General features: G+C 48.8%; 1 protein-coding gene and 1 long non-coding RNA gene across 12 annotated transcripts in view; one reads left to right on the plus strand and one right to left on the minus strand.

The window, feature by feature from the left end:
* The window catches only part of IL1R2 (interleukin 1 receptor type 2), a 35,885-nt gene extending 32,302 nt beyond the window's left edge, over positions 1-3,583 (minus strand). For all 3 annotated transcript variants that reach the window (XM_017339459.4, XM_008253249.5, XM_089327455.1), the window contains exon 1: positions 3,510-3,583. Coding sequence is in view for 2 of the 3 variants with exons in the window: in XM_008253249.5 (XP_008251471.2) it covers positions 3,510-3,523 (14 nt within the window). In the remaining variant the exon portion in view is untranslated. The remainder of the gene's footprint in view (positions 1-3,509) is intronic.
* A 30-nt stretch (positions 3,584-3,613) lies between these two features.
* On the plus strand, positions 3,614-13,839 carry LOC127487959 (uncharacterized). Of its 9 annotated transcripts, none has more exons than XR_016230206.1 (5): positions 3,636-3,750; positions 8,681-8,930; positions 9,170-9,269; positions 10,438-10,578; positions 13,536-13,839. It is a non-coding gene; the product is annotated as an uncharacterized LOC127487959 (long non-coding RNA). The 9 variants fall into 9 exon arrangements; XR_016230204.1 differs by having other exon boundaries at positions 8,681-8,907; XR_016230209.1 differs by lacking the exon at positions 8,681-8,930 and having other exon boundaries at positions 3,614-3,750.
* Positions 13,840-15,013: the final 1,174 nt, after the last annotated feature.

The raw sequence follows: 15,013 nt of genomic DNA on the forward strand, positions 1-15,013 counted from the left end.
TCTTCTTTAAATATTGATTGATTGATTTGAAAGAGTTATGGGGAGAGAGAGAGAAAGAGAGAGACAGCTAGAGGTAGAGCTAGAGCTAGAGCTAGAGAAAGAAATCTTCCATCCACTGGTTCACTCCCCAGATGGCCACAATAGCCAGGGCTGAGCCAGGCTGAAGCCAGGAGCCAGGAGCTTCTTCCAGGACTCCCATGTGGGCTGCAGGGGCCCAAGTGGTTCGGTCATCCTCCGCTGCTTTTCCCAGGCCATTAACAGGGAGTTAGATTAGAAGTGGAGAAGCCAGGGCCGGCGCCACGGCTCAATAGGCTGATCCTCTGCCTGCGGTGCCGGCACACGGAGTTCTAGTCCCGGTCAGGGCACCGGATTCTGTCCTGGTCACTCCTCTTCCAGGCCAGCTCTCTGCTGTGGCCCAGGACTGCAGTGGAGGATGTCCCAAGTCCTTGGGCCCTGCACCCACGTGGGAGACCAAGAGAAGAACCTGGCTCCTGCCATCGGATCAGCGTGGTGCGCCGGCTGCAGCGTGCCAGCCACAGGGGCCATTGGGGGGTTTTCCAACGGAAAAGGAAGACCTTTCTCTCTGTCTCTCTCTCTCACTGTCTACTCTGCCTGTCAAAAAAAAAAAAAAAAAAAAAAAGGAAGTGGAGAAGCCAGGATACAAATCAGCTCCCATATGGGACACCAGCCTCTCAGGCAGCAGCTTTAGCCTCTACACCACAATGCCAGCCTCCCAAAATTCACTCTTCTGTTTAAAGTATATGAGGGTACTCCAAAACATTCATAGAAAAATAGAATTAAGGGGCCGGTGTTGTGGCTCAGTGGGTTAAGCCTCCTCCTGCAACACTGGCATCCTATATGAGAGCAGGTTCCAGTTCCAGCTGCTCCACTTCTGATCCAGCTCCCTGCTAATGTGCCTAACCTCTACTACCTACATGGGAGACCCGATGGAGTTTCAGTCTCCTGGCTTCAGCCTGGCCCTGCCCAGCCAGCCACTGCACCATTGCGACCATTTAGGGAATGAACCAGCAAATGGAATCTCTCTCTCTCTCTCTCTCTCTCTCTCTCTCTCTCTGTCACTCTGCCTTTCAAATAAATAAATAATTTTTAGAGAAACAGAATTAAAGCATAAGTTTAGTGCAAAAAATCTTGATATCCATGCATAGGTTTTGATAATATGCACTTCCATTAACTCTTGGAAGACCCTTCACACAGTATTGTTAGCTATAGTCAGTCTACCATGCACCAGAACTCGTTCCTCCTCTATAACAATAACTTTGTGCCCATTGATTAACATTTCCTCATTAAATTGCATGCATTTCCTTCTGATTGTTGTATTTCATAATACTTTTTTTAAAATTAACTTCAAGTCAATCATCTGGGGACCTAAATGACACCTGCAAAGTCCCCTCATCTTAGCCATATTAGGAAATGTAACCATGGGTGTGATATCACATCTATTCACACAACACAGCCTCATTCAAGGGAAGGGGATTATACAAGGGCGTGAATCAGTGGGAGTCACCTTAGAATTCTGCTTACCACAGACACTTAAGAAAACATTGTAATGAATATTAGCTCCTGAAAACTTGGGACTCACCCAAGTATTACATTTGCTTCCTTGCTCCCGCATAAGACCTCTTCCCAAATGTTCTAAAGCCTGGCTGCTCAAAGCTGGTCCCTGGACCAACTATCGGAACAGCACTCGGGAGAAATGCAGACTTCACACCGCTCCTGAGTCCTAGGAAAGCGTGACCATCTGCTTACTGACAAGACTCCCAGGTGATGTGAGATGATCTCAAAGGTTCTTTTCCTGAGACACCCACCCCCACCCCCGCCGGAAGCTTGCCACTGGGCACAGCACCTGCTCCTAGCTCCAAAGGAAGTGGTTCTCCCAGTGTGCTCTCCAGACCAGCAACATCCCAACACCCCTTCCTGGGAATGCGTGAGAAAGGCGTATCTTCTGCCACCCTCTCCACCACAGCTACTGAATCAGAAACTCTGGGTGGACCCAGCCCTCTAGGTTTGTCTAAGCCCAGCAGGTAATTCTGATGCAGGCTCAAGGTTGAGAACCACTGGCCAGAGGCACTGTCAAGTTCAAGTGACCCCCCCACATGGAAAGCCGATGAGGACAGCAGAAAGAGGCAACCCAAGTCTCAATTACTCTCAGCCCTACACCTGTGTGGACTTCGCCTGTGCTGACTTCAAAGCAGCACTGCTCTCCTGCCTGGGGGGAGGGGGGGCAGGTTGTTGGGGATCACTTAAGCTCCAGGTGCCAATCACTGGGCTTTGGAGACTGAGGCAGAAATGGGGGCATTGAGAGGAGGGGCTGCTGGCAGGGCTGGGCAGGGGGCTCCCAGGCCGAGATCACATGGGTCAGAGACTATCCTCATAGATCCCTTGACTGTTATGGTGAGAACTAGAGAGACTAAAACGGAAAAAGCAAACAGCCAAGACTTTCCATGAGGTTTGCGGGAAGGCGCCCCCTGCTGCTTGTGCAGGGGAGAGCCGCCCACTGAGCTGTGGAAAGGAAGCCCCCCTACCCCATCCCGCCCCACCCCCCGACCTCCCGAGGGGGCCAGGCAAAGGGACAGTTTGGAGGATGAGACACGGAGCACATCCCACCACAGACATTTAGCTCCGAGAAGTCAGGGCACCCGACTGCCTCAGTTTACACAAAAGGGAACTCAGAGACAAGGATGAATTTTAACCCAGATGGTACTACGTTAGGAGGAGCTGGCAGGCAGGGGTAGCGGAATCCTGAGAGAGCTGAGGCTCTAGGGAAGCGGAAAATCCTCCAAAGGGGAATGGGACTCAGGAGACGGGTCTTCAAACGGCAAGCACGCATGTGCGGCACCTGCTTTGTGTCAGGCGCTCTTCCACATGCTGGTTACAAAGATCATCTCCATCAAGACCGATACTTGCAGACAGGGAAACTGAGGCACGGAGTAGGTGAATTGTGTAACATCAGACAGCTACTGAGAGCCCAAGCTGGACCTTGACCCCAGGTCATTGCTTCCCAGGGACACACACTCCTCCAGTTCTCTACCTTCTGCCACCTAGCAGGTGAGCACTGGTGCTCAGCCATCACTGAGGACTCAGGCACCTGAGCATTTAAAAAACAACAACAACAACAACAACAAAAACCAACACCCTACACCAGAAAGCCCCTGAATCTTCTAAGAGAGGAAGCTTCAACTTTTGGTGCATGTCTCAGCTGGCAGCCTCTTGGGAGGGGGACACTGGCCAATCACCACTCGGATTCACCTACAATCCTAGAAGGTCCTTAGGAACCTTCTCATCCAGCACCTTGTTAACAGTTAGAGACACCGAAACCCAGAAAGGTCAAGGTATGCCCAAGGTCACCTTCCCCCAGGGGAAGAAGGTCACGGGCATGACAGGTGTGGCACCTGAGGTCTGGAGAAATGAGAGTTGCCTGAGGATCCATCAGAAACTGACCCAGGTGTCCTGGCTACCAAATCTCCTCCACCCCCTCAAAAGCCTCTTACCTGCAGCTCTGCATTCTTTCACCTTGTTGCTTCTCACCTGGGGAAGGCTGCCAGCCCAAACTTTCCCCTTCAGTGGAAGCTCAGCGGTCGGGGAAGGGATTTATATCCTCATGGGCAGGCTGTGTCACCCGCTCCTCTCCGACTGGGTAGCTGTGGACACACCTTTTTCCTGCTCACAGCGAAGAAGCGCCCTGGGGCTGGTACGTGATCACCAAAGGGGAAGTGCAGGAGGCAACTCTTTGTAAGTTTCCCTATTTTTTGTGACTCGTTCAAAATCTCATGCATCCAGCTGAGAGGTGGTTTTCAAGGGTTGGGTATTTAACACCCAACTGATGAGAGAAAGAGTCGGTTTTCCTCCCAAAATGAAGCTGAGACGTAAGAAAACAACGTTAAAGGTTAAAGGTGAAACCTTTTTATGTTGTTTGGCTTGGATTTCAGTCTTGTGGGCTCCTTTTACATGCCAAAGGAAGGAAAGGTCTGAGTTTCTTATTCTTCCACTTTGAGGGGGCTGCCTTTGTGTAATAAGGTGGAAACGGGGCATTCACTTATTTGTACATAATCCTACGTCTCCCCCAGCTCCCCTGCCAGCCCCCATGCTGTTGTCGGTGGCTCCTTGCTTCTAAAGTTAGAGAGCAGAGCCCAGACAGGCAAGCCAGACCTAGGGGAGCCTCAGAGGCTTCCCAGAGCTGGCCTGGTGCCTGCAAGCTGGGTTGTGCCCAGGGTCAGCTTTGGTCCTGTGTCTCAACACTCCCCACCTCAGATTCACATCCACACTGGCCTGGATGAGAGTTCAAAGGTCCAGAGTTCTGCTTCAGATGAGCAAGATAAGGACCTGGTCAGGACCTTCCCTGGAAGGGAAGTTCTTAGGGCTTGAATCCTCTGGGCTGATAAGTACTGCGTGGCTCCTGCAGTCTCCCTGTGTGTTGCGCCCCGACGCAAGGTTTAGGCAGAAATGAGATTTGATTTGGTTAGTTTTGTGGATGGAAAAGAAGAATGTTTTCCCAAGTGTAATTTACAACTTGTCATTGATCTTTTTTTCAGATTTATTTTTATTTATTTGAAAGACAAGGTTACCCAGAGAGAGAGAGAGAGAGAGAGAGAGGCAGAAACAGAAAAAGATCTTCCATCTGCTGGCTTACTCTCCAAATGGTCACAATGGTCTAAACCGGGCCAGGAAGAAGCCAGGGAGGGGCTAGGAATTCCATCCAGGTCTCCCATGTGGATGGCAGGGGCTCAAGCACTTGGGCCACCTTCCACTGCTTTCCCAGGCCATAGCAGAGAGCTGGATTGGAGGCAGAGCAGCAGGGACTCCAACAAGCTCTCCAAAATGGGATGCCATTGTCACAGGCAGAAGTTTAACTTCCTACACTACAATGCCAGCCCCCAAGCTATTCATCTTGATGACACTTTCTGCCTAATTCATTAAGACCTTCATGTTCATATAGGTGAAAAAGCAGGTATAGAAAATCTTTTAAGATTTCATTTTTTATGGCTGAGTAGTATTTCATCACCTATATATACCACAGTTTATCCAGTCATCAATTGATGGACATCTGAATTGATTCCAAATCTTAGCTATTGTTAGTTGAGCTGCTATAAACATGGGGGTACAGATAATTCTTTCATATGCTGACTTAATTCCTTTGGGTAAACTCCCAGGAGTGGATCGCCTGGGTGATATGGTAGATCTATTTCCAGGCTTCTGAAGAATCTCCATACTGACTTCCATAATGGTTGTTCTAATTTACACTCCCATCAACAGTACATTAGGGTACCTTTTTCCCTACATCCTTTCCAGCATTTGTGTTGTTTTGTTTTTTTAATTTTGGGGTGATAGTTATTCTAACACGAGAGGTGAAGCCTCCTTGTGGTTTTTATTTGCATTCCTCTGATACTGGTGATCCTGAGCGTCTTTTCATGTGTCTCCTAGCCATTTGCATTTCATCCTTTGAAAAATGCCTGTTCATGTTCTTAGCCCATTTCTTTCCTGGATTGCTTCCTTTGTTGTTGTTGAGTTTCTTGCGCTCCTTATATATCCTGGATATTAATCTTTTATCAGATACATAATTTGCAAATATTTTCTTTTTTCATATTTTTATTTGAAAGGCAGTTACACGTACAGAGAGAGAGAGAGAGAGGAGAGACAGAGAGGTTTCCCACCTGCTAATTCACTCCCCAAATGACTGCAATGGCCAGGGCTGTGCTAGGCCAAATCCAGGAGCTAGGAGAGTCTTCTGGGTTTCCCATGTGGATGCAAGGGCCAAAGAGCTTGGGCCATCCCTCTCTGCTTTCCCAGGTGCATTAGCAGGGAGCTGTATTGGAAGTGGAGCAGCCAGGACTCAAACTGTTGCCTGTATGGGATGCTGGCATTGCAGGCAACAGCCCGACCCACTATGCCACAGTGCTGGCCCCAAATATTTTCTCCCATTCTGCTGGTTTCTCTACTTTGCTTAGTGTTTCCTTTGTTGTACAGAAGCCTCTTAGCTTAATGAAATCCCATTTGTCTATTTTTACCTTCATTGCCTATGTTTCTAGAGTCTTATCCAAGAAGTCTTTGCCTATACCAATGGCTTGCAATGTTTCCCCTATGTTTTCCTCTAGTAATTTGATGGTTTCAGGTCTTAGATTTAGAGCTCTGATCCATTGTGAGTTGATTTTTGAATAGGGTAAAAGGTAGGGGTCTTGTTTCATACTTCTGCATGCAGAGATCCTATTTTCCCAGCCCGATTTTTTGAAGAGACTGTACATTCTCCAGGGAGTGATTTTAACTGTTTTGTCAAAGATTGGTTGGTTGTAGATGTGTGGATTAATTTCTGGGATCTCTAGTCTGTTCCATGGTTGACATGTCTGTTTTGCCAGTTCCAAGCTGTTTTGATTATAACTGCCAAGTAGTACGTCTTGAAATCAGGTATTGTGATACCTCCAGCTTTATTTTTATTGTTTAATATTGCTTTAGCTATTCAGGGTCTCTTGTGATTCCCTATGAATTTTAGAGTCATTTTTCCCCAGCTCTGAGGAGAATGCCTTTGATATTTTGAGTAGAATTGCATTGTTCTTTACAACAAAACGGGTGCAAATGGAGACAATTATGCTTAGTGAAATAAGCCAAAGAGACAAACATTGTATGTTTTCCCTGATTTGTGGTAACAACATACAGAGAACAAAAAAAGTAATTGGTATGCATGAAATCGACATTTTGAGATTTGATTATTGTTTATACCCCTTGTCTATACTCTCGAGGATCACTGGTTTTTCTACTTAGTACTTGTTGGATTCTTTATTTAGTGGAGACATAAAGACAGTATGTCATTGTAAAAATTAAAAGAAAAATAAGAAAGGAGGGAGGGAGTGTGGGAAGTGAGGAGGGAGCGAGAGTAGGGTGGGAAGTATTGTTATTCTCTTAAAACTGTATATATGAAATACATGAAATTGGTTCCATTTATATAAAATTTTAAAAAGTAAAAAGAAATTAAAATAAGAAAAAAACAAAGTAAACAAAAAAAAATCTTTCAGAGAAGTCTCAGGAGTTCCATACTCAGAACAAATGGCTCAGAATCCAAAGGCTCTAGTGGCCCTACTTTTACTCTTTTGCTGACAAAGAAGGTAACACTTGAAGGTCAAAACTCAGATTGGGTAAGCAAAATACAAGAAAAATACAGTGGTAGATGGAAACTTAGAGACGATCAAACCCATCCCACAGTCTGAAGAACAAAGTGAGGTCCAGGCATTTGAGGGGGTCTCAGGTGACTAAACTGCTAACTTCACGCACACACAACCTCACGGTGGGCAGTGTTCTCACGGTGGGCAGTGTTCTGGGAATAGCCTGATGTGGAAGTTGTTATATCCATGTTTATTCTTTTTCCAAAGACCAGTTGAGGAAGCAATATTTGTTTTTGTTCCATATTTGATGTGGTAAAATTAAAGAATGAGCTATAAAGCTGTGAGTGGAGTCAAATAAGTTTTAAGGTTGTACATTCACCCCAACAGGAAGATCTCTCTAAATACCATCATTATCCCAGAATAAAGAACATGCAAATGACTGAGTTCTCACCGTGCTCTGTCTGTGGTTAACCAAACGCATCACTCCCAGCTGACCTGCCTTGTTGGGGACCCCATTCACTAAATGACATAGGCAGCCCACAGCTTAACATAGCCGAAGAGAGGAAGAAAAACTCTGCCTTTGGCCATGCTCAAGTATTATTGCTGATCTTGTGATCTAGAAAGAGGAATTTACGTAACCTCACTTTTTTCTCTATGGGAAAATGTAGTCAGAGAGCCACATGAATTGCTTCAATGGCCCAGTCAAGAATGAATGTTCGAACCCAACAGTTGCCCGACGTAAGTCCCCAAACCTGGCATAGAGCTCACAAGCAATGGCTACTTTTTCTGCATCAGCCCATCTGCATTCATAGCCTACACTATGATGGCCCCACCATCAGCAGCGTGCTCACTTGGATTTCCCCACCAGTTGATGGGAAGTGAACAAGGTACAGAATGTTCTGTCATATCTCAAAATCCTCCCAGGATGTTTGTTGCAAAGACTGGGGCAATGTTTCTTCACTTCTTAGACCTAGCTGTTCTTTCCAAAGTATGGCCTAGTTCAGAGGTCAGCAGCATCCTCTAAAAACCCTCGTGGCAAGGTTCTGCTCCCCACCTTCCTTCCATGGGATGTGTGGCCAGGAGGTGCAATGAGGAGGGATGGGAGCTTAAGGAGAGGAAAAGAATGTATGCTGGCTGCTGTGCTGTGTGTCATAACAGGGTCTGTTTGTCCCCAGTCATGTAGGACAGGCTCATTTCCAAATACTCTACCTTAATATCCCCAGACATCACTCATTCTTATCAGAGAACAGATCTCCATCAACGTGATTCCAGAACACATGGTCATGAAATCCGTAAGATAAATTATCATGAAGCCCCGTAAAACTGACAATTAAGGCTTTCCCTGAGCAGCTGGATAATAACAGAAGTTAAGTCTACCTCTGACTTACAATGGCATGAGAAAGAACATTCCTTTCTCATTAATAATTTGAAATTAATGACTAAAAAGGATTACAGTGGCTGCAGATGGGCTTCAGCCTCTTCAGTTGGGGGAAAGAGGAGTTTGTGATGGGTTCCCATTGCTACTGCACCACACTGCCTCACACAGGTGTCAATCCTGTGTTCTCTTGCAGTGCCAGAGGGCTATGGTCTGACATGCGGCCCACGGGGCTGAAATCGAGCTGTGGGCAGTGCAGAGCTGCTCCTGGAGGTTTCAGAGGGACAATCCATTCCCTTGCTTTCCCCAGCTTCTAGAAGCTTCCTCATTCTTTGTGGATCCTACAGCATCACTTGCTGCCTCTTTTGACTATCTAGTCTCCCTCCTACAAGGGCCCTGATATTACAATCAGAGTCCATGAAGGTAACCCAAGTACCAAGTCCTGGGTAAGACTTTGGTTTACTGTATCCCAAAGACCCATATGTGAAAGGTTTGGTCCAGAAAGTCTATGTTAATGGTACCAAAAGTGGAAACTTAATTTGATTATGCTGTTTGGAGGTGGAGCCTTTGGGAGATGATGGGATTGGGTTGGGTCATTGGGGTTAAGCCGCTTGATTAAATCCTGATGGCTTAACCCTAATGAGACTACATGGACATAGACAGCAAAGGAGCTTTTTCTTGCCAGTGAGGCTCTGAGCTTCCAGCAAATATACCACCACCAGCAGCAGCTAACTCAATGGGACCTGCCCAATCTTGGACTGTGAACCTCCAAAACAATAGCCAAGGTAAGCTCTTTTTAAGATTGGTTACCTCAAGTATTTCATTGTACTAACTAAACACTGGCTGACACACCAGGGTAAATGTTCCACCTTGAAATCCTGAATTATCTCATCCACAAGGTCCCCTTTGCTGTACAAGGTAGCACGTTCACATATTCAGGAAATTAGGATGAGGACACCTTTGGGCTTCGTATTCAACTCGAAGATCCAACTCTCACAGTTTGTGCTTTAGGATTCTTTAACAAAACCATGAGAAAATGACTCTGTGGGTGGGAATACCACGGTTCCTTCCAGACCTAGCCCAGGTTGTCTAGAAGGGGGAGACAGTAGGCATAGAGCTTTTGAAGCATACAGGATTTTATTTCATTTCAATTCAGAAAACAAAATCTACTCTTTATGGCAGAAGACTTTTTCTGTTGCTGCCTTTCCTCTGGCTTCCTTCTCCGCATCTCAAGCTTCTAGAAGAGAAACTGGAAAGGATGAGAATTCTGGGGAATCCACCCGTAACCTGACCACCACTGTCCACTCGCCCTCCAACCCACCCTCCACAGGATCCAGAACACGATGGCAGAGAAGTTGGGACCCGGCCCGTTTCCGTGCCTACTTTCTCCCACGGGTGCCCAGGCCCAATCCGGCACCCAACACTCCAAGTGCTCTATTCTCCTGCTCTTCCATCCACACAACCAAGCCTTCCCCCTGACTTGGAGCTCAGACGGCTCCAGATCAGCACCATGGGCTCACATCTGAGGCCTGCTGTCTCCCTTGCATGTGTCGAAACCTAAATAACAAATATTCTCCAAAGACAATGAATTTATTTAGGAATGGATTTGCAAAGGCAGTGTGCATGCAACAGTAGACAATGTGCATATTCAAGGAGCGCCAGGCAAGGGCAAGTTTTTCAAGGCAAAACAAGGAGGATTATATATGTTACTTTGAGACAATCGTCCTTAGCTACGAGGATTAATAACGAGTGCAGCATTAGTCAAGGATTAAATGGGAAGTTGTCAGGCAAACATCTTTGCAGAAGTGTTTTTAGGGCAAGGTTGTTGTGGCCTTTCACCTTTGTGCAGGGTTGTGGTTTGGGCAGAGTCTTTTGGGGTAGTTCAATTATGGGGCATGTGTGCGTGAGATGCCTTCCTTTGCAATCTCTTTGCTTTATTATTACCCTTTTTAGGGTTTGACAAAGGTGACTCCATTTTGATCCTAAAAATCTTCACACATAGGGTGGAAGCCCCTGCATTCTTAGCCTCGCCCTTCTGCCTTCCTGGGGAGAAAGAAACTGACCTCCAAGGGCACTGATGGGCCCCATCAGGAGGTGGGCCCTCACTCTCTGTTCTGGGGGACAGATGGGAAAAGATTTCCAGGGAAGGAAATTTGACTTTCCTTCTGTCAGTGAGCCACACAATGGTTATTCTTCCTCTAGGAGCTAGCAACACCACACCAATCCTCCTCCCAGATAAGCAGATCCATTTTTCCCACCACCAGTCCCAGTTGCTTTCAGATCTGCTCCAAAATGACAGAGAAGATCCCAAATCCTGATGATCACACAGACACAGTCCAGTCACCCTCACATGCAGCACCTTTGTTCCGACAGCTGACACGGTGCTTGGATGGAAGCAAAACTCCAGTCTGGAGTTATAGGAGCCATCATTCCCATGGCATCCATGACCTACAGGGCTCATCATTATGAGAGCTGATGCTAGATTTATCCCTACCATGCTCAGCAGAAAGAGGTAGAAGGAAAACTATAGGACAGCAACTATTAGATCCCAACCAGTGCCTAATGTTAGCCAACCCCCAACACCCACCAAGGTGACTACAGCTACCCCCAGCCCATCCTCCAACATTTCCCTTCCCTCCCCTCAATGACCTACTACCAAGCACCCCTACCAGTGGTTCTGATCCAGCTTCTGCTGGTAGGAAGTACAAATAGCTGATTGTTAGAATTTGACTTTTGACTCATAATAAAGGTGGTACCAGAGAAAGGGGGCAGGGAGAGATCTACCCTGTACCTTGCAGTTCCCAGATGTGTGGAGGTGCATGCTGTGTTGGGGTGGAGTTGGGGAACAGCATAAGCATTGTGTGTGCTTGTTTTGTTTTTAAGATTTATTTTATTTGAAAGACAGTTACAGAGAGAGGTGGAGACAGATAGCTTCCATCCACTGATTCACTTCCCAGGTAGCCATAACAGCCAGAGCTGTGCCAATCCGAAGCCAGGAGCGAGGAGCTTCTTCAGGGTCTCCCACATGGGTGCAGGGGCCCAGGGACTTGAGCCATCTTCTACTGCTTTCTCAGGCCATAGCAGGGAGCTGGATAGGAAGAGGAGCAGCCGGGACTAGAACCGGCGCCCATATGGGATGCCAGCACTGCAGGCCAGGGCTTTAACCTGCTGCACCACAGCACCGGCCCCGTGTGCTTGTTTGTAAGGAACTGCTGCCCTTCACTCCAGCTCCCCTCAGAGCCATGCCCAGCCCCCACCCCCACCACTGCCTAGCCCGTAATTGCTGCTTCCACCTGGCGCTGAAGAAGGGAGACTCCAGTCACTACAGCTGTGCAGGTCTCTGTACAGTAAAATTTATTTTTTTATTTTTTATTTTTTTTATTTTTTTTTTTTTTTGGACAGGCAGAGTGGACAGTGAGAGAGAGAGACAGAGAGAAAGGTCTTCCTTTGCCGTTGGTTCACCCTCCAATGGCCGCTGCGGCCGGCGCACCGCGCTGATCCGATGGCAGGAGCCAGGAGCCAGGTGCTTTTCCTGGTCTCCCATGGGGTGCAGGGCCCAAGCACCTGGGCCATCCTCCACTGCACTCCCTGGCCACAGCAGAGGGCTGGCCTGGAAGAGGGGCAACCGGGACAGAATCCGGCACCCTGACCGGGACTAGAACCCGGTGTGCCGGCGCCGCTAGGCGGAGGATTAGCCTATTGAGCCGCGGCGCCGGCCCTGTACAGTAAAATTTAAAGAGCTGTCTGTCCCTAAGCAGAGTGACAGGCTTCAGGCTCTATTGTTCGTTATGTTTTGAAAACAGATGCTTTAGGGCTCAACTCTCATATGCATAACTCATCTGGAAATGAAACCTCAAGTCTCCACCCACAGCCTTTTGGGAGGGGTCTTGGTCAAAGGGCCTTTCTTTTTTTTTTTTTTTTTTTTTTATTTTTGACAGGCAGAGTGGACAGTGAGAGAGAGAGACAGAGAGAAAGGTCTTCCTTTGCCGTTGGTTCACCCTCCAATGGCCGCTGCGGCCGGCGCACCGCGCTGATCCGATGGCAGGAGCCAGGAGCCAGGAGCCAGGTGCTTTTCCTGGTCTCCCATGGGGTGCAGGGCCCAAGCACCTGGGCCATCCTCCACTGCACTCCCTGGCCACAGCAGAGGGCTGGCTTGGAAGAGGGACAACCGGGACAGAATCCGGCGCCCCGACCGGGACTAGAACCCGGTGTGCCGGCGCCGCTAGGCGGAGGATTAGCCTAGTGAGCCGCGGCGCCGGCCCAAAGGGCCTTTCTCACACACACCTCCAGCCCCTGCCCACTCCCGCTGTCCTGTCCCCAGCTCCCATATCATCTTCCAGCTTCCAGAACTTTTTTTTTTTTGGCATTAAATCCTCTGCTTTCTAATAATCTGTCAGTACCACGCTGGACATTTTGCTTGGTTCAGCTGACATCTGAGCCCCACGCTTCTGAAAAGCATTTGATGGTGCCTGAATCAGCCTGCAGGGCCCGACAGCAACACTTCCTTCTCAGCATGGGCCGTGTTACATAAAACAACAGCTTCATGGAAGCCCCACCTGTGCACTGGGACATGCTAGCCCAGCTGTCAGGCACGCCAGCGTCATGCAGGGAGTGAAGCTTTGATTCGTCATCTTTGTCACACTCATCTACCCCGAGGCAGGTCACCACGGGCAGGCTCAGCAGCCCTTGGCTGCTGGAGTGATGGCCACACAGGGGAATCCGTGCCTGTCTGGTGTGCTGGCCTGGGCTGGCACAGCAGCTCTCCCAGGAAATGACGCTGGGCATGGTCACCCCATGGAGCTGCTTCGCCCAACACTGCTGACTCTAACACTGCTGCCCGTGGGCACGTGCTGTTGCAGACACCCTTGCTCCATGGAGTACAGGGAAAAGACCCCCACACACCCAGAGTGAAACAGGAGGGTAGGCAGCCAGGCTCCCTCTCCTGGCACAGGGCAGACTGGCAGGGTCTAGAGATGAGGGCAGTTACACACCACTGCCTATTGATGGACTAGCCATTGTATGTGTTTTCTTTTTTAATCTTTATTTGAAAGGTAGAGACACCTGGAGATAGAGAAGTCCCATTGACTGGTTCACTCCTAAAATGGACCAGGCCAAAGCCAGAGGCCAGGAACTCAAACCCCATCTCCCACGTGGGCGACAGAGACCCACCTACCTGAGCCATCCTCTGCTGCCTCCCAGGTGTGCACGAGCAGGAAACTGAAGGCCACAGCAGAGCTGGGACTTGAACTTGAACCAAGACCATCTAGTTTGGAATGTGGACATCGCAAGTGGTATCTTAACCACAGCACCCATACCCATCCCCAAGAGAAAGACTTCTAACGGGATCTGTAAGGCATATTGTTTCGGTTTTTTTTATTTATTTTTGACAGGCAGAGTTAGACAGTGAGAGAGAGAGAGTTAGAAAGAAAGGTCTTCTTTTTCCATTGGTTCACCCCACAATGGCCACCGCAGCCGGCGCACCGCGCTGATCCGAAGCCAGGAGCCAGGTGCCTCTCCTGGTCTCCCATGCGGGTGCAGGGCCCAAGCACCTGGGCCGTCCTCCACTGTGCTCCCGGGCCACAGCAGAGAGCTGGACTGGAAGAGGAGCAACCGGGACAGAACCCGGTGCCCTGACTGGAACTAGAACCCGGTATGCCAGCGCCGCAGGCGGAGGATTAGACTATTGAGCCACAGCGCCGGCCAGGCATATTGTTTTAATGTCTGTCCAGCTCAGAGCCTACAATTCCCCATTGTTCTGCCGAATACCCTGTGTTAACCATGTCTTTGCTTTTCTGTATCCTAAAGCTTTGATACGTGGGGTCTTGCTGACCCTGGAGGAACTGCCCTCCCCAGAACTAGACTCTTCTGAGAGGAGCAAACAACTCACCCACATGCAAACTTCTTAAACCAACCCACCTGGAGCCCACAGCCCAGCCACCACCTCTAAAGGGGCTCTCACATCCTGGGCCACCAGCCCCTGCCTTTATCATCCGAGGTCAGGCACCCCAAGCCCCAGGGTCACCTCTACGTCCACAGCCCAGATATTATTCCAACCAGCCTATGCTAAGCCTGCCCGCCCTGCCTCACCTCTTATTTGCTTCAAAACCATAATAAAGGCAGTGTCCCTGATCCTCCTCCTCCCAACCCAGCCCCCAGCTTCCCCTTGGGCCCTCCGCGGCCCTCACAGCCTCTCAGGGACCTGTGACTATAACCGACCTATTCCTCAATGGCAGCCACCCTCGGATCTGTCAGCTTTGCCACACCTCACCGATTTAACAATCCCTGCATTACGGGACCCTCCCTCCCCAAGTCCCGGGAATGTTTGCGTCCCAGGGGCTGACCCCTACATTCGGCTTCTCATCATGTCCTTTTTCTTAGGAATTTTAATTTGCGCCACAGGACAGAAGTTGTTCCCTTTCAGGTGCTAGACATCAATCATGTAAGGTCAAGAGCTGAGGGGCCACCATGTCCCACTGGGAGCCAGCAGGGTCACAATTCGAAGAGCTAAGAGCAAGGGAGACCCAGAGGG

Source organism: Oryctolagus cuniculus, chromosome 2, assembly GCF_051225735.1.
Source record: "Oryctolagus cuniculus isolate XC-2025 breed Fujian yellow rabbit chromosome 2, ASM5122573v1, whole genome shotgun sequence".
Lineage (NCBI taxonomy): Eukaryota > Metazoa > Chordata > Mammalia > Lagomorpha > Leporidae > Oryctolagus > Oryctolagus cuniculus.